This window comes from Chionomys nivalis, chromosome 16 (genome assembly GCF_950005125.1).
Source record: "Chionomys nivalis chromosome 16, mChiNiv1.1, whole genome shotgun sequence".
In the NCBI taxonomy this organism is placed as follows: domain Eukaryota; kingdom Metazoa; phylum Chordata; class Mammalia; order Rodentia; family Cricetidae; genus Chionomys; species Chionomys nivalis.
The window spans coordinates 3,498,367-3,519,672 of record NC_080101.1 but is presented as its reverse complement, the minus strand read 5'-3'; the positions used below and the strand labels follow the sequence as shown (position 1 = coordinate 3,519,672).

General features: G+C 41.8%; 1 protein-coding gene and 1 pseudogene across 1 annotated transcript in view; one reads left to right on the top strand and one right to left on the bottom strand.

The window, feature by feature from the left end:
- Lrrc69 (leucine rich repeat containing 69) overlaps positions 1-15,002 on the bottom strand; it is a 67,904-nt gene extending 52,902 nt beyond the window's left edge. The window contains exons 1-3 of the mRNA XM_057790897.1: positions 14,820-15,002; positions 2,004-2,130; positions 919-991 (exon numbers count right to left, since the gene is read on the bottom strand). Coding sequence (XP_057646880.1) covers positions 919-991; positions 2,004-2,130; positions 14,820-15,002 — 383 coding nt within the window. The remainder of the gene's footprint in view (positions 1-918; positions 992-2,003; positions 2,131-14,819) is intronic.
- Positions 13,095-13,560, top strand: LOC130888062 (60S ribosomal protein L28-like; annotated as a pseudogene).
- Positions 15,003-21,306: the final 6,304 nt, after the last annotated feature.

The window sequence follows — 21,306 nt, the reverse complement described above, 5'->3', positions numbered from 1 at the left end:
CCCAAGTCAACCTGACCAGAGTTCTCTCCATCTGTCAGAGAAACGGCTCAAGAGTAGACACTGCCTCAGAATGACAGGGCTTCATCTGGCTCCAGAAACACTAGAATGATGGCTGTCTGCACAGATGTGCTGGACAAGGGAAAACAACATGTTTTGATTGCTGCTCATGATAATAAAATGTGCGGGTTTTATTTAATGAAAATGACATCATAATTTTAAATCCTTTGCTTTTATATGACTTTTCCTCATTGAACTCAAAATGCTTTATGACAGTCATGAAATAAAATTTAATGTGCCCAACCTGCATTTGAGCAAGCTCCAAGAACCGAGCTGGTTTATCAATAACATCACCGTAAGGCCTCCTATTTTACACCCCAACTTTTACTCTTATGTCACCCACTATTTCTCATTTCTCTCACATAGGTTAGGAATTATTTGCTTAAACTTAGTGAGCAATGGATCTGTAGGTAAAATGCTGAGGACCTGAGTGTGGACCCATTTCAGTCTGGCATGGTGGCACACGTCTGTAATCCCAGAGCTAGGGGTCAGAGACAGGCAGATTTCTGGTGCTTGCTGCCACACAGCTAAGCATAAAGGATGAGCTCCAGGTTCAGTGAGAAACCCTCTCTCAATAAATAAAGAGGAAAGAGACTGAGGAAGACTTCCCAGAGTCAGACTGTGTCTCCACACATACGGCCATAACACATGTGCACACATGCATATGCCATACATACACAAAAGAGAAAAGGAGTCTGCAGTGCCTTGCTTCACATTTTGGATCTCCCTGTACTATTTGTAACCACCACCCCTACTCCTGACTACTGGGAGCTAGGCCTAAGACCTTCAAAGGAATGGGATGGAGTCTGGGCATGGAGGGGGATGTCATGTTTAACCAAGCTTCACTATAAATAAATTTACCTGCCAACTTCTTGAGGAAGACTCTTAAGTCGGTTGTCATTTAGATTAAGCAGAACCAACTCTTGCAAGCCATCTGTCAGAAAACAATAGCCATTTTAGCCACCTGGCAAGAAATAAGTTTTCTACACATCTTTGAATTCCTCTTGGATTCTCGCCTTGGTTCCGGTTCTGTTGGTTGTTAAAGACAGATACTCTCATAAGCTAGCTAAGGCAAAAAGAGGAAATGGGTCACATCATTACAGACCTAAGCCATGGCATCTGAGGACAAAGAATAGAACCAGGCTCACCACAAACTGGAGCTAAGAGCTAAAAGGCAGAACAATCAGCATGTAGCTCCCTTTCTTCTCAAGTTTCCCTCAGCTTTCACACACAGCCTGACTGTCTCTGTTTTGCCACAACCTTTCTTTTGAAACAACTTTCTCTATATTCCACTCAAGCAACCCCTGCCATGTGACAGAGTCAATGACAAATTCCTCCACTAATCATGATATCCCTAAGCTTCATCACCCAGGGCTACCACTGTGCAATCAGCTCCTGAAAAGTGTTAGCCTTTCAGGATGAAACTACATTTCGCCTTAATCTCTATTTGAAACAGCAAATAACAGGGCCAGAGATCAGGACGTCTGCTTTCTAACGCTCCAACTTGAGAATTATGACAGCCAACTCAAAACATTAAAAATACCAACAGAAAAAAAGCAGTTTGTTCACGAACTAGATATCCTATGGGTAAAAAAAACAAATTAAACCATTTTAGTCTATAACAATCCTAAAAGAAGCTTACAGTTGACTTAGTTGTGGGATTGGCTTGTGACCTTGCTGAATCCGCTCTGCTCAGCGGGGATATGGTTGTAAAACACAAGGCTTGGAAGAGAGGGCATAGAGGATGCATTTGATGAAAGCACGTTATATTCATGTATGGACTCGACAAAAAGTGTTGTAAAACAAAACAGTTTTTTAAACACTGAAAAGCGTTGCTTCAGAAATTTCTTAATTTCTGGACAGTGGAATTATTTTTTCATTTCTGTATCAAATTATTAAACTCTGGGGGTTAAATAAAATGCTATAATGTTTCTTAACTAACCTACCACAGACTCCAGTAGCGATACTACAAATCCTGTTCCCAAATAAATGAAGTTTCTTCAGGGAGGTAAGGTATTTCATCTCTTCAGGAATTTCTTCGAAAAGGTTGTTTCCCAGATTAAGCAATGTCAGCTGTAAACACACAGAGACTTTAAGTATTTGCACAGTGTCTTCCACCAAATTGGAAAAGCAGTACGACTCTGCTGAGATCTATAGACCCTAAGAAAACATAAAGATATTATTTTTATCCAATTCCTTAAGTTAGCACACAAATTTCATTATGGCATTTTCATGCATGTACGTCATATTAATTAGTTCTTACTCATCCCCCTTCCCCACAGCCCTGCGCCTTCCTCTCTCTCTCACTCTCCTGTTATCTCAATGCTGGCACATCTTCCCTTCCCTTCTAGAAGACATGCCCTCTTCTACCTTCTTCCAACCCCAGCTGCTCCTCCTTACAACTCTCTCTCTCTCTCTCTCTCTCTCTCTCTCTCTCTCACACACACACACACACACACACACACACACACACACACTGAAGCCTAGATTCTGCAGGTGAAATAAAATGTGGTATGTCATTCTTAGGACAACTCATTTCATTTAAATGACCTCTAGTTTCACTTACGTCCCTGAAAATGTCATGATTCCTTGTTTCTTTATGGTTAAATAAAACTACATTGTATATGCAACACATTTTCTTTATCCATTCATCCATTGAGGACACCCAGGGCAGTTCCAGTTTTTAAACTATGGTTACTAATGCAGCAGTCACCACAGATGTGCAGTTCCTCTGTGCAGTTCCTTCACAGTCCTGGCAAGTGGAGATCACGCAGTGACGGAGCAGAGACATGTGCTACTTATCTTTGCAATTCCTGGAAAACCCTCCATACTCATTTCCATCAATGGCTACACCGTTTTATATACTCCACCAACACTGAGTCGGTGCTCCTTTCTCCCACACCTTTGCCAGCAGTTAGTCTTGTTCTCTTAGTGACAGCTATTCAGAGTGAGATAAGCTGAACTCAAAAGCAGCCTTTATTTCCATACTTTTTGAAGACTTTCCAAATATCTATATTGATTGGTCATTTAGGTTTGTTCTTTTGAGAGATGTCTGTTCAGTTCATTAGTCACTCACTGGTTAGATTAGCTGCTTCTGTGCTTCGCTTTACAGTTCTTCATATATGTTAGATGTCATCCTATGTTCGATGGAAGTAGTAAGGAATTCTTTACAGTAAGCTTTCTCTTCACTGATGATTATTTCCTTAACTGTAATTATTTATCAGCTCCTAAGAGGTTTTTGGAGGAGTCAGTTATGTCGTGAAAATAAGAAATCTTTGACTTCTTCCTTTGCTTCTTTTTCTCTCTCATTGATTTCTTTCTTTTGTTTCATTGCTCTGTTAATATTCCAAGCACTGGGCTGAGAATAGTGGCCCTTTAATCCCAGCACTTGGGAAGCTGAGGTGTGGATCACTGTGAGTTTGAGGCCAGCCTAGTCTACATAATAAGTTCCAGGCCAGTGAGATCCTGTCTCAATAATTCATTCCTGAATTTAGAAGAAATTCCATTTCTCTTTTCATAATATCAGGTATAATTTTTTGCCTATAACTCTTAATATGTTAAGATATGTTCCTTGTAGTCCTGAATTTTTCAGAGCATTTAACATGAAGGATGTTGAATTTTGTCAAAGGCCTTCCCTGCATCTATGAGGTGGTCATGTGATTTCTGTGTTTATGTGTTGTGCTGTATTTACTGATTTGAATAATTTTTGAACCAATATTGCATTCCTAGTATAAAACCAACTTGGACATGGTATATAATCTTTTGAATGTGTTTATGAATACAATGTGCAAAAGTATTACTGAGAATATTATTGCCATCTTAGCAAACTTATTTTGAAGGTAGGGTTAAAATACAATAGCAATTTGAGGGAAATGATGTAATACAATTAATCCTTTAGAGTGTTAGTTTTATATTACTAGTATAGCTCATTGTCACCACATATCTTTGCCTGGACTCTTCCCTGCCTTAGCACCACATTCCCTCCATGTCTGTGTGTGTGTGTATTGTGTGTGTGCATGCATGAGCGTGTATGTATGTGTGTGTGTGTGTGTGTGTATACGCGGCTTTGGAAAGTGTGGGTATATATCTGTACATATATACACATATACATACATATATACACATCTATACATGCACACACACATAAGGCTTTCAAAAATACAGTGTCCCAGAATTCAGGAGGAAGGAAAATAAAAATTCTTCTAAAATGGAAGGTGTGAGTTAAACCGCAGGGGAAGGTTAAATGAAATCCAAGCACAGGAAATAACCCCTGGATTTAGCAACACAAACGTCATTAGTGACTGTGATAGTAGGGGAGAATTGAGGAATAATGTCTGTAGGAGTGGCCTGTGGAGAAAGCAAAAGAGCAAAGACAATGACTAATCAACTTTTGAGACACTTTTGCGATTGCAAGAAACAAGCGCCAATAAGATGGTTCTGGAAAGGCACTTGCTGGAAAGCGTGCCAAGCTGAGCTCAGCTTCCAAGACCGCAGGGTGGTAGGGGAGAGGACTCCCCCAAGTTGCCTTCTACAATACACCATGTACTGTGTGTGTCTGTGTGTGTGTGTGTGTGTGTAATAACAAAAAAAAAATAAAGAGGACAGGAATCTAAGAGAGCAAGGGGGTAGTTGGTGGGGTTGGAGGGAGGAAAGAGAAAAAATAATTATGACCTCAAAAGTAGATTATTGTTTAAAAAGAAAGTTTTTTTTGTTTTGTTTTTGGAGACATTTCAATTCTGTAGCCCAGAGTGACCTATAAAAATGTAGAGTAGGTGCCGGGCGGTGGTGGCGCACGCCTTTAATCCCAGCACTTGGGAGGCAGAGGCAGGCGGATCTCTGTGAGTTCGAGACCAGCCTGGTCTACAAGAGCTAGTTCCAGGACAGGCTCCAAAAACCACAGAGAAACCCTGTCTCAAAAAAAAAAAAATGTAGAGTAGGCTGGTCTCAAATTCATTGCAGCTGCTTCAGATGCCCACATCTAGAATTTCATGTGTGCGCCACCATGCCTGCCCAAAAGGATGACAGTTGCTGTTTTTAAATATGTAACCATCTCCTGAATGCCAGGTAGCAACAAACTCTGTCTCCATAAAAATATGCCAAGGTTTGGCATAAATTAGTAAAATTATATATCAAATTCCAAAGACGAAGTCAAGGATTGAATTATGGTTGAAAATTAACTCCTTGCCTAGATGTTTCATTAGTTCACTTGTATTTATTTTAGATTATTACCTACTTGTCACTCTCTTAAAGGCTAGCAGTGATGTCATGAGTAAGATAGCCAAGAACATTGGAAAGCAGGACAGACAACACGTTAAGAACTGATGTGGGGGGGGCTGGAGAGATGGCTCAGAGGTTAAGAGCACTGACTGCTCTTCCAGAGGTCCTGAGTTCAATTCCCAGCAACCACATGGTGGCTCACAGCCATCTGTAATGAGTTCTGGTGTCCTCTTCTGGCCTGCAAGGAATGTTGTATACATAATAAATAAATAAATAAATAAATAAATAAATAAATAAATAAATAAATATTTAAAAAAAAAAAGAACTGATGTGGGAGTCCCCTCTGCGTGCTGTGATTACCATTAGTGAATAAAGAAACTGCTTTGGACCTATAGCAGGGCAGAACTTAGGTAGGCAAGGAAAGCTAGGCTGACTGCTGGGAGAAAGAAGGGCAGAGTCAGGGAGATGCCATGGAGCCACCGCCAAAGATAGACGGAAACTTTGCTGGTAGCCCACAACCTTGTAGTGAGGCACAGATTAATGGGGATGGGTTAAATTAATATGTAAGAGTTATCCAATAAGAAGGTAGAGCTGATTTAAATAATATGGTTTCTGTGTGATTATTTGAGGTCTAAGCTAGCAGGGTGGCCGCAAAGAACAAGTGGCCTCCTTTCAACAAAAAACTAACTCATCTCTTTTGGTATAAGAAGGACACAGTAATGTAAAGGTGAATCACTGGGAGTTGGATTAGAATCATTGTGGAGGTCTCTTTGTAAGGGAGTTGTCTGAAATGAAAAATTGGGGGTTCCTTTTCAAAACTGATCCTAGCAAGGGTTTCAGTAACACACCACAGTTACACATGATTCCTAAAGAAGCATTTTAGGCAAACAATTTTAAGTTCTTTGGCTTGCATTCCTTCAATAATTCTCTCCAGAAGGAAGTTCTGATCTGGGTCCAAACCCCAAGGGACAGCACTGCCAATTTCATATTTCTTGTTAGGACATTATGAAGAAATCAGTGCATCTAAGAATTAGAACTGTGTAAGCCACCTAGTCTACCATACACGCAGGTGAGCACCATACACCTTCCTGATGAACACAACATGCAACAGCTATCCCTGCCATTCATATCTATCTTCCATCCATCGTTTGTAATTGTGTATTATATTTAATTAATTGGGGGAGGGTGCACATACCACAGAGTCACTGTGGAAGTCATAGGGTAACTAGCTGGAGCCACTTCTCTCCTTCTACTGCATGAATCCCAGAGGCCATACTTGGGCCGCCGACTTCCACAAGTTCTAATTCTTAGATGCACTAACTCCTATATGATGTGCTAACAAGAAATATGAAATTGGCAGTGCTGTCACTTGGGGCTCAGGCCCAGATCGGACTGCAGAAAAAATACCAGTGGAACTTCCTTCTGGAGAGAACTACTGAAGCAAGGCAAGCCGATGCAGCAGGCTTGGTGGCAGGCACCTCCACTTGCCGAACCATCACTGGCCCATCTGTTTTTGTTTTATGATTAAACTCTAGCTCTCTGCACCTCTCACCCAGTTCTGCCCACAGCAACCATAAACAATCGTTTTGTTCCCACTTCTCTTACATAATATTTAAATTTCTGGAGGAATTGTTATTGTTATTCTCTGAATTTGATCCATCTTTCTTTCCCTTAACCATTTATTTTCCTTGGGACATAGTTTTCAGACCCTTTGACCACAATGACCACTTTCTAATTGCAGAGAATGCTCCTCTCAGGAAACACAGTGCCTAGGTGACAAAGACAATTAATTCATAACACGAATGCTGGGAATGGTAGAAAGTCTGGGCAGATGAGTACACTTTCAATAATGTTGTCTAACATGTCATATATTATCAGCAATGAGGCACATTACTTATGCATAAACCACCCCCCCATAGCCAAGAATAGCAACGACAAGCCTATGTTAACTCTCAAGCATATAACCCACATCCTGGGCTTGTGCAATGGATTCTTTTCTTAGCCTAAATGTAGGAATTTACATTTATCCATGTAAAAGCTCTATCTTTTTCATTTGGGCTCCTAAGACATCTCCAGTGGATCATGCTTAGATCAGATTTTAAAACTTGGTGATACCCATGTCCATTAAAAGCTATGTTTCCAAACACAGAGGCCCAGAGGTAGACATTATGCACAGAGTGACCTTGGAACACTCAGCCCGAAATGGGATATCTCCATCCAATTTCTCCCCTCAGAGCTCAGGGAACCCCATGAAAGAGGAGATGAAAAGAGTAAGAGACAGAGGAGATACCATTTAAAAAAAAAAAAAAACCACCAAGGACCTCTGAACCAGTATGAGCAAGGCTCATATGCACTCACAGAGATTGAGGCAGCCTGCACAGGGATTGCACAGGTCTGTACCAGGTCCTCTGAGCTTATAGCATGCCTCCCATTCAGTGTTTTATGGGATTCCTGAGTCTGAGAACAAATGTTTCTCTGATTCTTGACCCTTCCCTCGGACTCCTTGTAATCTAGGGCAAGTCACTCAAATTTCCAAGCCTCTATTTCTTCTAAAATTGGAGATGATTATGTCCATTATTCATCTTGTGTTAAAGGATTACAGATAGTACAGTGAGAGGCTTGGTAAACGAGAGCAATTATTTAACATTAACTATAATTTGTCAGGCTCAGAAAACAATGCATGGTATTAGAAAAGCAGCAGGCGATTAATAAATATATACATACACGGTGACAGCTCAGTGACTCAGTTTTTAATCTTATTTATTGTCAACAATTTGTAACTCTAACTCATCTTTTCATGAATTTTTGCAGTCACAGCCACTCTTTTATAAGACATTGTGACACTGAGTTTAATTAGGTTAAAAGTATGATTAGACTACAAACATGTGTTCGTTGTCCATGAAGGTGAGCATCAGGAGTCCTACGTCTGAGGGCTCAGCCAGCAGCGGAACTCTCATGTCCTGCTCAGCCACGCGCTCCAGGACACAGGCATCGTGAGGGCACTTGCTACTCCACCATCAGCTTACTCATGCCAACCCTAACCACAGAGACAGTAACTGGGACATGGCTAATAAAAGCTGCCCTAGTTTCTCCTAAGGTTTGGCAAATTCACAAGTCACACTGTTCTATAAGTTTTAAAAAGGAAAATATCTGGTTGACACTAAGAGATACTTAAATTATTTTTGAAATGGACTACTTTAGAGCAGTGGTTCTCAACCTTCCTAGTGCTCCAATCCTTTAAAACAATTCATGTGTGGTGACCCCAACCATAAAGCTATTTCAATGTTACTGCACAACTGTAATTTTGCTACTGTTATGAGTCATAATGTAAATATCTGATATGCAACCCCAAAGGGACCACTGCTGTAGAGGAACATTCTTGCATCCTTTAATCCTTATAAAGCAGTGGATTCCATCTATTGAATTAAACCTAAAATTAAAGAATAAAAGTTGGATTTGGCTAACAGATACAATATGTTTTTAAAAGTGTCACTTGTGCCAGGCAGTGGTGGTGCATGCCTTTAATCCCAGCACTTGGGAGGCAGAGGCAGGCGGATCTCTGTGAGTTTAAGGCCAGTCTGGTCTACAAGAGCAAGTTCTAGGACAGATTCTAAAGCTACAGAAAGCTTTAAAACAAACAAAAGAAAAATTGTCACTTGTAACACTTTAAATACATAATGTTCATGGAACGACAATCCATTAGAGCCAGGTACTCAGCTAACTAGATGGTCTCTATCAAGGATGTATAAACATTCTCTCCCCCCTCCCCTTTCTCTCTCGTCTCTCTGCTCTAAGAATGGCATTAGATCTGCTCTTAGGTTTCAAGTCTATAATACTAACTGCAGTCGTATTGTTGCGTGTTTAGTCTCCAGACCTTATTTGTATTACATAACAACTTTACACTCTGGCCTACTTCCCACCATCTCTTCCCCCCGCCAAGTCCATGTAACTACCCTTCCACATCTATTTCCATGAGTTTAGCATTTTCAGATGTCACCAAAAGTGATTTATGCAACATATGGTTGGAGGTTTAGAATGAATGTTTTAGGAAAGATGTTGTGGCTATATATATATATATATATATATATATATATATATATATATATATATATTCTATCTATCTATCATCTATCTATCTATCATCTATCTATCTATCTATCATCTATCTATCTATCTATCTACTCTATCTACTCTATCTACCTACCTATCTGGTGTAGGAGATCCTTCTGTGTTGCTTTCATTGGTTAATAAAGGAACTGCTTTGGGCCTATAGCAGAGCTGTAGGGGAACAAAGCTAGGTGGGGAAAACCAAATGGCATGCTGGAAGAAAGAAGGGCTACGTCTGGGAGACACCATGGAGCCACCAGAGTCAGACATGCCAAATCTTTGCTAGTAAGCCACTGCCACCTGGTGATACACAGATTAATAGAAATGAATTAAGTTAATATAAGAGTTAGCCAATAAGAAGCTAGAGCTAATGGGCCAAGCAGTGTGTTAATGAATATGTTTTCTGTGTGATTATTTAAGTTCTGGGAAGCTGTGCCAAGTGACTTTCCTGATACATCTATCTATCTATCTATCTATCTATCTATCTATCTATCTACCTACCTACCATCTATCTGTCTGTCTGTATGTCTATCCATCCATCCATCCATCTATTTTGGAAATAAGGTCTCTTGTATACCAGGCTAGCTTAGAACTGTTTCAGAGAATGACTTTGAACATAGATCCTCCTGCCTTTATAGTTCCCAAGTGCCAGAATTACATAACATCTGGTTACTATGTAACGTATCTTTTGATATCTACTCATTTCACTTAGTATGTCTACAGGGTTCATTTACTGTCAGAGTAGTAGGGTCCTTCCTTCCTAAGGCTGAGTGGCATTCTGATGTACATATATACACACCTTCTCTTCATTCACACATTGATAGAAACTCTGAATGTGTTTGTGTTTGGGATGCTATGAATAATGCCACAGTGAACATTGTGGTGCAGATGTGTCTTCTCATCATCCATACCGTTCCTTCTGCACACAGACCCAGAGTAAGACTGTTTCATAAGCTCGTTCACATTTTCATTTCTTGAGGAAACTCCAGTGTTTCCCACAATGATGATAAGAGTCCCATGATGTCCCAAGATGCCCCTTCTTCACATCTTCACCAAACTTGCCATTTTTACTTCAATAAGGCCATTCTAACAGATGTAAGTGACATCTCATTTGGCTTTGGCTTACATGTCCCTGATGATTAATCATGTTCAGCAATTTTCAGAGACATGTTTAGCCCTGTGTATGTCTTTTGAGAACTATCTCTTCAAAGCCTCTACTAGTGTTGGCAGGAGTTTCTGTCCTGCCTGGTCCCCCAGCAGTTCAGTCCCAGAGAAACACACAGAGGTTCATATTAATTATAAACTGCTTGGCCTTTTAGCTCAGACTTACTATTTTCTAGATTTTACAACTTAAATTAACCCATAATTCTTGTCTATGTTTAGCCATGTGGCTCGGTACCTTTTCCCAGTGCAGCGTTCTCATCTTGCTCCCTCTGTGTCTGGCTAGTGACTGACTCTCTGCCTTCTTCCCAGAATTCTCCTAGCCTATACTTCCTGCCTGGCTGCTGGCCAATCAGCGTTTTATTAAATTATTACTTATGACAAATCTTGATAGTGTAAAAGAGCATTCTCCCACAACACCACAGTACAGGATTATACAATACATGTACACTTACTTAAAACATAAACTTCTACTATCACAACCTTACAAAAACGCCCTAACAACTTTACACACAGACTATTTCTGCAAGGACAATTCTGTTCAGTAATTGGTTCAAATTTCATGGGCACCAAATCTTTTTGTTAAGCCAAGGATCATTTTATGTCAATAATTCACAAAATCTTATTTTTTCTGGAAGTTTTATTTAGTAACATATATGTGTACAATGTAACAAGGATCAACAAAAAAGAGGTCATAAATTTGAAAGAGAGCAAGGCAGGCAATATGAGAGGTTTTAGAAGGAGGAAAGGGGAGAGATGATGTAATTATAACTTCAAAAACAAAAGGAAAAACAAAGAAAACTACTTCCCCTTGTCTCTGCATGTTTGAGTAGATTACTGTGGCATAAATACTCCTCTTGCAATGATCTTCCATTTCCAAACAAATGTGCCAATCTTTGGACAATCGCCTTCTACACATTTAGGTTGGTGAGCACTAGAGACCAGGTGTTTTACTTTTCACTGCTAGGAGCCTGAGAACTCACATCAAGATCAGGGCTCTCTCCTCTCCCTCTCACTCTCTGCCTCGCTGCTTCCTTCCTGCCCTGCCTTCCCTTCCTTTCCCTCCACTCTCGTCTCCCTCACTTTCATCTGCCCCTTCTATTAACAACTGTGAGATTGCGCAGGATTTTGAGACAGCCATCTATACCCATTCCTTGGAAGTTTCCTGCGCACTTTGCCTGCTTCTATTACTCCTCTTACAAAGGAGATATAGATTTTTGATAATTTCCTAACCTTGCACCTTTATATAAGAAACATTGCTACTTTATGAACAGCAAAACTGCATAAAGCCATTAATCTAAAATACATAGAAAGCACTTAAAGATAGACCATAAGAACCTAGGATCAAGTCAGTTGACTTTAGAACAATATGGTTTCCTCTTAAATAATAAGCACTAAGCTAAGCTGGTTCCCGAGTAAAAGAAATTGAAGAAAGTAACGAAAGTCAAAACATAGTCTCTCCTAAAGAATAAGGCAAAAATAAGAGCACTTCAGATGTTGTGACATCTTGTCACGGTCTCTGCTCTGGAGGTTTCTTTCCTGAGGAAGTATGTTTTGTAACATGTGACTTTCTATTAATTTTTTTGTTTTTATTGCGCTATACATTTTTCTCTGCTCCCTTTCCTTCCTCCCCTCTCCCCTTCTAACATCTTCAATGACTCCCACACTACCTACCAATTTACTCGGGAGAATTAGTATTTTCATCCTTCCTATCAACATGTGACGTTTTAGCTATACAATTATCACTCAAATATGAAGCCATAATATAGATATTTGCAGAAATGTGAGGGACCTAAGTATTAACTATAATATACTCAGACTAGGATGACACAGGTGGAGATTTATGGTACTGAAGAAGAATGATAACCTGCTGGTCATGCAGGCACATGGCTGTAATTCTAGCAGCCGGGGTAGCAGCAGAGGTGGAGATGGAAAGGGAGAAAGAAAGGGGAAGGGGAGGGACAGTGAAGAGGAAAATATGGCTTACAGAAAACAGTGAGTTCACTTCAGCATGACAGTAAAGGACGTCCTGGACTGACAGCACCCAGCGAAGCCAGAGGACAGTCAGCTGTCCTGAAGGGAAATGCCACAGAGAACAGGCAAGGTGAAAATTATATAGCACCACTTTGAAATAAAACGAAGCCATGAGAGCGCAGATGCAAGAATTAAGGGATTAAATATGGAAGCATAAAATAAAGGGGTCTGATTTTTTAAGTATAAAGAAAAAAACCATGTGAAGGACCAAGTGAACAAAAACATACTAACCGATTCTCTCTGAATGACATTCATTAAGGGTGTACACTGTAGAATTCCCTGAGAGGTCGGAGCAATAACTAAACAAGTTGTAAATGCCATAAAGCTTATAAAGGTGGTGAGGCCACCAAAGCCAGCCCAGAGCGGACTGTACATGTCGGCTTACACATGGGGAGCAAGGTGAGGCTGTGTAATCACACAAGTTAACAGGATAACTGCAGAGACTAAGCTTCTCATATACAAGCAATTGGTAGCTGAAGACTAGTAGTCAAAATGGACAACCCGCTCTTTCCGTCTCCGTCCGCCATAGGAGAGGAGACGCCGCCATGTCTGCGCATCTGCAATGGATGGTCGTTCGGAACTGCTCCAGTTTCCTGATCAAGAGGAATAAGCAGACGTACAGCACCGAACCCAATAATCTGAAAGCCCGCAACTCCTTCCGCTACAACGGGCTGATCCACGCAAGACAGTGGGAGTGGAGCCCGCGGCCGACGGCAAAGGGGCCGTGGTGGTCATGAAACGCAGATCCGATCAGCGCAAACCAGCTACTTCTTATGTAAGGACCACCATCAACAAGAATGCACGGGCCACCCTGAGCAGCATCAGGCACATGATCCGAAAGAACAAGTACCGCCCTGATCTGCACATGGCGGCCATCCGCAGGGCCAGTGCCATCCTACGAAGCCAGAAGCCTGTGGTGGTGAAGAGGAAACGGACCTGTCCCACCAAGAGCTCCTGAGCCCTACACCTCAGAAGCAATAAAGAGTCTACCGACTATTTTTCAACTGTCAAAAAAAAAAAAAAATGGACAACCCAAGGAAAAGAGCAAATTGAGAATAATTATATATGGAAATGAGGACTGGGACTAAAATTGTCACAAAAGATAGTTTAGTATAAGCTTCTAAACAATGGGTTTTTTTGTAACAACATAAAAAGTTATTTCAGTACAAAGAAGTTCAAGCAGGAAAACAAATCGGTTCATGATTTTAAGTGAGAGCTTGCATTCTTTTGAGCAGAAACTCGTGTGTGCCATTAGAAGAGTGTGAGTCCTTGTCTTAGAGCGAAAACTACACCTTCTGAAGCAACTATTAACTAGTACTGCTACTAAATACTCGCCCATTTCTCCACAGGGTATTGTTAAGTACTAAATACTCACCCATTTCTCCACAGGGTATTGTTAAGTACTAAATACTCACCCATTTCTCCACAGGGTATTATTAAGATCACAAGCATAATTTATAAAGCGTAGAGGAGGCATGGAGATGATAATTTACACTAACTTTTAATAACTTGCAATGATAAGTTGTTTATAGGTTCTTCCAATGTTGATGGCTGTGAAGCCAACAGAAAGAAAAGTGCATGGCTTGCATTCTCTTAACCTCAAGACTTTTAGCAGCTGGAATCAGACATTACTAGGCAGAGATGTTTACAGTAAGCATCTGGGACCCATCCATGTCAGCTGCCTCTCTTTAAGATGGGTATTCTTTATTTTAAATATTAACCAACTTCTAAAGGCTGCTCTGGGGGGAGAGATTCCTTTCCTTCCTATTCCTATCAGTCCTGCACTTGAAGTTCCAGCCAGTTCTAGGAAATGAAAGAGTGATTCCCTCCCCAACATGCTAAATGTGTACTAATTCCATATGTAAAGGCTTCAGGACAGCAGGCCCAGGGGGGTGGGCACAGTCTTGCCTGGAACCTGAAAGCCTTCTTCCAGATGTGAGCCCCAAGGTAGACAGACTACCAGACCCAGCTTCCAACCTCTTTCCAGATGACAGCCTGAAGGAGGATGAGCATAGCAAAGATCTCATTCTGATTCCAGATGTGGGCCAAAGGGCACAGGAGTAAATTGCAACATCTTTCCTAGCACGTGTAATGCCCTAAGCAAGCCCGGCTACCCATGCTCCTCCGACAGCACTCCATACTGCCTCCAGAGAGCTAAGACTCCGGAGATCAAAGTGCCATGGCTCCGACACTCACGGCTCTCATTTTCCGTCATCAACCCCAGCAAGAGCTGAGGTCCTCACCTTGGTCAAGGTTCTTAGCTCTGGGCACACTTTGCAGATGAAATTATTTTGAAGGTTCAGAATCCTCAGACCGGGCAGCTTTTCTAGTGCTGAGGGCATCCTTGTCATCTTCTTCCCGTTCAAAGTGATGATCTTCGTGTTACTACCGCCCTTCAGTGCTGTTAACAACAACCTCTCAGACATGATTTTTTTGAAGAGGTGACCGTGATGGAGGAAAGTTACTTATTATATATCTTTTGAACATCTAATTGCAGAATTGTTGTGTCATAAAAGCAAAACCTCTCCCCATTATGATGAAGGTAGGAGGTTGGAGGTGACTTCCTAGGTAGAGAGGGAAACAGACGCAATCCTGCAGGTTGGGCCAGAGAGCATACAAGACAGGGCTTGCGTATCTTACATCAGACACATGGAAATTAGCAAATACTGAAACCAGTCAGGAAGCAGGGTCAGCTTTAGAGGTCTCCCACTAGTTTGAGTGACAAACGCTAAACATCCAGAGAGGAAAGAGTATCTTGAGTGAACTGAAACGTTTCCTTTGTCATAGCATTTTTAAAAAGAAAGCGAAAACTCCTTAATCATACTTGGAGAGGGTGGGACATCGGCTCAGTCTGAAAACTAATAAAGGGGAAATGAATCAAACTGCATGTCAGCATATTCAAATAGCATCGTTTTCATTCATACAGAAATTGAAGCTAATAAATTAAGAAAAAAACTTAGAAAAGTCATCATTTCTCCAAGTTCTAATGAAATAAGAACCTATGCAAAAACTATATTTGGCTGCTAGGTGGATAGGAATGAGGTCAATAACCCCATTACCCAGTTGTACATTTACATCTGAAAACGCCATGTGGGGTGAAAGCAGCTAAGGGGAGGAGCGAAGAATCCTGATGACATACAGCAAACCTGCATCTAACCATGGCTTTGTGGTGTAGCCGACACCTACAGACAAGTGAGGAAGGCAGAGCAAGCAGAAGCTATCCTCAGGGACTCATTTAGTCACACCAAGAACATATACAACAAACCTGCATCTAACCATGGCTTTGTGGTGTAGCCGACACCTACAGACAAGTGAGGAAGGCAGAGCAAGCAGAAGGTATTCTCGGGGACTCATTTAGCCACACCAAGAACATGGGAAGTCCTGAGTTTGCATTTGCATTAATTAACCAAAATTAACCTTGGGTCAGGAGGCTGAGTCAGCAACTAGTGACAGCAACTAGTTGACAGAAAGTAACCACGGAGCCTCAGAGAGCATCTGGGAGAGATGGAAAGACGTAGCAAGTTATAGGATGGGGTTTGGAGTGGCACAGCTTTCTCTGGTTTGGGGAAGCAGAAGCAGGTGTCCTCCATGGATGCCGGCGAGGAGAAAGGTTAGGTAGTTGTTACTCAGCCTCTCTGAGCTCAGTGTTTCCCCCAGTCTATCACCTGATGGCAAGTGAGGAAAATTAGAGTTGTCTTTTTAGAAAATAAACCATAACCCAGTCTAATCTATTTTTTTCAATAAAGATTTGCTTGCTTTGAATACTGTATACAGATAAAATCATATGACCAGCTGATTTATTCTGAGGATAACATTCACATAGCTCATCCATGTAAAAGCACACACCAATACTTAGCTGCTAAAGAATATTCTCCACCTACATATCACTTTTTACTCATCTATGCATCGGCTTGAAGGGAATTTGGGCTGTTTGAGCTTTTCGGATCTTCTAGGTAACTCTGATGGAAGCATTGACAATGTAGACATTTCCTTCTGCGAGGGTCTGTGCACTGGGAGTGGAGTCAGAAGCTGCCACGCTGTATCCACAGTACCTGCACCAGTTTGACAACCCTGCCAACGAGACAGCGAGGTTTATCTTCTGCATTGTTTCATTTCTATCCAAACTGACACAAATACTTTAAAAAAAACTTCAGAGGGCCTTTCAAAAGTTTATAATACACTCCGTCTAGCAAGAACTACACCACAACTGCCTCCGGCAAGTGCACTCTCTATTTTTGACTTCCTGTAAAAAGAAATTTTTTTTCAATTACATTTAGTAGGGGAATGAGGAGTGCCACAGCATACACGTGAGGGTCGGAGTCAACTCGTAGGAGCCAGTTCTCTCCCACCATGTGAGATCCAAGGACAACCCAGGTGACCAGATGGTGGCAATACCTTTACTTGCTGAGCCTCGCCAGTCCTCTACCTTGGGTTTCCATGTGAAACTGCCATGGAACTGTACCTTGAAGATTCCCTATTTTGTTGGGATTGTTAATCGTCCTAGGTGCCACCAGCTTCACCCTCACATGTCCTTTAGTTCCTCACATTTGCTCTGTCTGGAAGGCGGCTGCACTTGGAGCATCCTGTACGATCTGAAACTAGTTGTATCAGCGTTCTCTACAGAAACAGAACAGGCGGAATGACACATGGGATGTATTTGGTGGCTCACACGCTGTGGTCTGACTATTCCAACAACGGCTGTCTCCAAAAAGGAAGGCCAAGAATCCAACAGTTGTTCGGTCGCTCCAGCGTGAGGCTGGACGTCTTAGCTGCTCTTCCGTGTATGTGGGAATCCTTCGGAAGCAGACTCTACCACAAGTGAAGGAACGTCCTTGACAGAGAGAGCTCAGGCGAGCAGGGGAAGAGCAAACACTTCTTCCTTACCTTTCATACAGGCTGCCACCAGGAGGTGAGGCACAGATTTAAGGTGGGGCTTCCTACCTCAAATGATCCTATCAAGAAAATCCCTTACGGGTGCTCCCAGCAGCCTGGGCTTTAATTAACCCCAGATGGAGTCCATGTGACAACCAACCACAGCCGTCACACTAGGAGTGAAATGTTTTATTGTTCAACCTCTCAAAGCCAAGCTTCCGGGTATTTAGCATTTCTTCCTGCTCATCTCTCATCTTTTGCTATCATCCTGAAGGCATTTCTGACAGAATACTTAGAAAGCCCCTTAGCTAGAGCATCCAGGAGGTGACAGAGGTTCATTTCTGTCAATGCAAGTAGCCTTACTAAACCCTCTGCTGCACAGCAGACATTACCTTTGTCTGAGCTTGACGTCTTCCTCACCTCTTTAACCCTCACCAACAGCCTCCTGGAATGATGTGAGTCCCCCACACATGGCCTATTCTAGACTTCCTAACGTACACCAAGGTCCACTTCGAAAACTCATTCAGGCGTTTTTGTTAAAGCACCACAAGCCTGTCTTCTACTGAAAGCCTTACTAATGACGAACCATAATACCTGGCGCTCCTTTTAGAAGCAGTTTTTCATGTGGTGGGGCCCACACCCATACTAGTGAACAAATGCAGAAACTCAAAGCCATACAGTCAACTCACTCTTTGTGTAATTGTCATAACTAACAATAACGAAACAAGCCTTGGCAATTTACATCATCGTCCAGCAAGTATTTCTAAGAAACACTCGAATATTCATTATGAATTTAGGAAAGGTGTTGTCCCAGTTCCCAATGGTTCATTCAGAATAACCAGAATTTAAGAATTCAATGTAAAAGTATTTGTAATGGATTAATTAAAAATACTGCAAAATCTGGTGGCGGCAGGCAGTGGGCAGGGGGTCCCAAGAGCAGCCAGTCCCAGGCAGGGACCGCTGCAGGTCCCCCTAGCAGTGGTTGCTCTAGGGCAGGGAGACATGCCCTGGCAGACAAGAGACAAAGATATGGATAGGCATGCCATGCAGAGTGAGGTTGGATATTTATTAAGTGGGTTATGGAAGGAAAGGGGAAGAAGAGCAGAGAGAGGCGGGGGGGGGGGGGAGACAGAAGCTGCCTCTTTGAGAGGGAGCAGAAAGGGAAGAAACTCAGGCTGCAAGCAGGAAGATCTGGCTGCCTCAGCCAATGGGGGAGGGAGTGGGTATGGCTTGTCTCTTTTAAAGAGATGGAACAGATCATTACAGTATTACCATATTTAAACCAGTAAACCTCTCTAAAAATTAATTAAGACTTCTAAAAGTACATGAAAATTTGAGGTATCAGCTAAGAAAACAGAACAGCTGTAATTTTTACCTTGTATCACTCTTGTCTCATCCTGTCCACCTTCATTCCCCTGGCCTCTCAAAGTTCCAATTTATAAACTATCTTGAGTTTAGTTTTCCAAGAGATTACAGTTGTGCCTCTCTTCCCAATGATCAAAACACAAACATAAATATAAATATAAATCTCACAAAATATGCTAAAATGCTAGGTATATTACCTTCATCTTTTCTTTTCAGAAATGATAGTTTCCCAGGAAACCTTGATGCTCTATGATCATTTATTCTAAAATTATGCAAATGCATGCAAACCCATACAAAAACACGAGTACAGCCGCTCTTTGAGGCCAGAAGAGGACCAAGACCCTTGAGCTGTGTTACAGGCAGTTAGGAGCTGGGAAGAAAACTTGGTCCTCTCCAAGAAGAGTTTGATTTTTTTGTTGTTGTTATTAGATTTTTTAAAAAAAATACCAATCCAAGTTCCCACTTCCTCCCCTCCTCCCATCCCTCCACACATCCTCCCACCTGGTAAGGCCCATTGCTTAGTGGAAGGTCCAAGGCCCTCCCTACTATATCTAGGCTGAACAAGGTATCCATCCAAAGAGAATAGGATCCCAAAAAAAGGCAGTACATGCAGTAGGGATAAATTCTGGTGCCACTGCCACTGGCCCCTCAGTCTGCCCCAGCCATGCAACTGTCAATCACATTCAGAGGGACTAGCTTGGTTCTATGCTTGTTCTTTTCCAGTCCAACTGGAGTTGGTGAGCTCCTATTAGCTCAGGTAAACTGTTTCAGTGGATGACCTCTTTGTTCATATTCTCATTCCATCTTCAACTGGACTTTGGCAGCTCAGTCTAGTGCTCTGATGTGGGTCTCTGCCTCTGTTTCTATCAGTTGCTGGATGAAAGTTCTATGGTGATATTTAAGATATTCATCAGTCTGACTACAGGGCAAGTCAAGATGGGGCCCCCTCTCCTCTATTGTTTAGGGTCTTAGCTTTTTTTAAGATTTATTTATTATGTGTTGACTGTGGTTTTTGTCCTGCCTGGTTCCCACAGTTAAGTCCTAAAGAGGTCTACATTAGTTATAAACTGACTGGCCCATTAGATCAGACTTATTAACCCTTACAACTGATATTAACCCATTATACTTGTGGCTCGGTACCTTATTCAGCGAGGCAGTCACATCTTGCTTCTTCTGTGGCCAGGTCACGACTGCGGACTGTGTCCTCTTCCCAGAATTCTCCTGTTCTCATTGCCCTGATTCTACTTCCAGCCTGGTTGCCCCGCCTATACTTCCTGCCTGGCTATTGGCCAATCAGTGTTTATTTAAAATATAATTGACAGGATACAGACCATTATCCCACAGAAAGTATGTATAGAACATTCTGCCTCCATATATTTCTGCATGCCAGAAGAGGGCACTAGATCTCATTATAGTTGTGAGCCATCATGTGGGTGCTGGGAATTGAACTCAAAACCTCTGGAAGAGCGGCCAGTGCTCTTAACCTTTGAGCCGTCTCTCTACCCACACTTAAGTTTTTACAGTTCTTGTGATAATGTCAACTTGACAAAATCCAGGATTACCCAGAAGACAAATCTTTTAGCATGCTTCTAGGGAAACTTCTAGAGTAACGGAGGTGGGAAAGCTACCTTAAGCAGAGGTGGCACCATTCCACAGGTTAGGGTCTTTGAATCATAAGAAACCAAGCTGGTCCCAAGCCGTCATCCTCTTCCTTACTGTGGAGCAATGTTACCCACTGCCCCATGCTCCAGTCACCCTGGCATCTTGCAGTTGCCAATGTCATGAAGAGCAAAAAAGTGGCTAAGTGCTCAACTTTTGTTCCAGATTCCCTTAGGTTTTACCACAATATCAATGGCAGCATTTGTGACAGAGTGTGTGACTCTGGGCAGGCAGAGATTTTGTCCCCAGTGAGAACTTTTTGGTTCTTACAACTCAAGAGAAAGTTCAATTAGTATTTGATGCCTAGAGGCCAGGCATGCTCATAAACATCCTAAGTGCACAGGGGAACCCCTATAACAAAGAATTGGCCAGTTCAAACACCAAGAGGTCACTGCCAAATATATAAATGCTTCCTAGTTTCTAGCAATGATCGAGGGGTATGGAATAAAGAACACAAATTCAAAAGCAACTAACCCTTAACATGGTCGTTGTATTTCTTACAAACTCACACTCTGGAGTTCCTATTTATCCCCACAGTAGTATTATGTTTGTGGAAACTACAAACAAGGGTGACACAGGAAAAAAAATCACAAGAGACCGATTGGTAAATGACCCTAATTTAGCACATTAATAATCGGTCTTCCAGAACGGCAATGATGTTCTTCAGCTGAAATAAAAGAATTATTTTAAACTCGTGTGGCACACATGAAGCTAGAGGACAACCTGTGGAAATCGTTTCTTCTTTCTACCATGTGAGATCAAACTCAACTCTTTGATTTGTGGCAAGCACTGTGACCAATGAGCCAACTCACTGGCCTCTAAATCTTTTCTGTG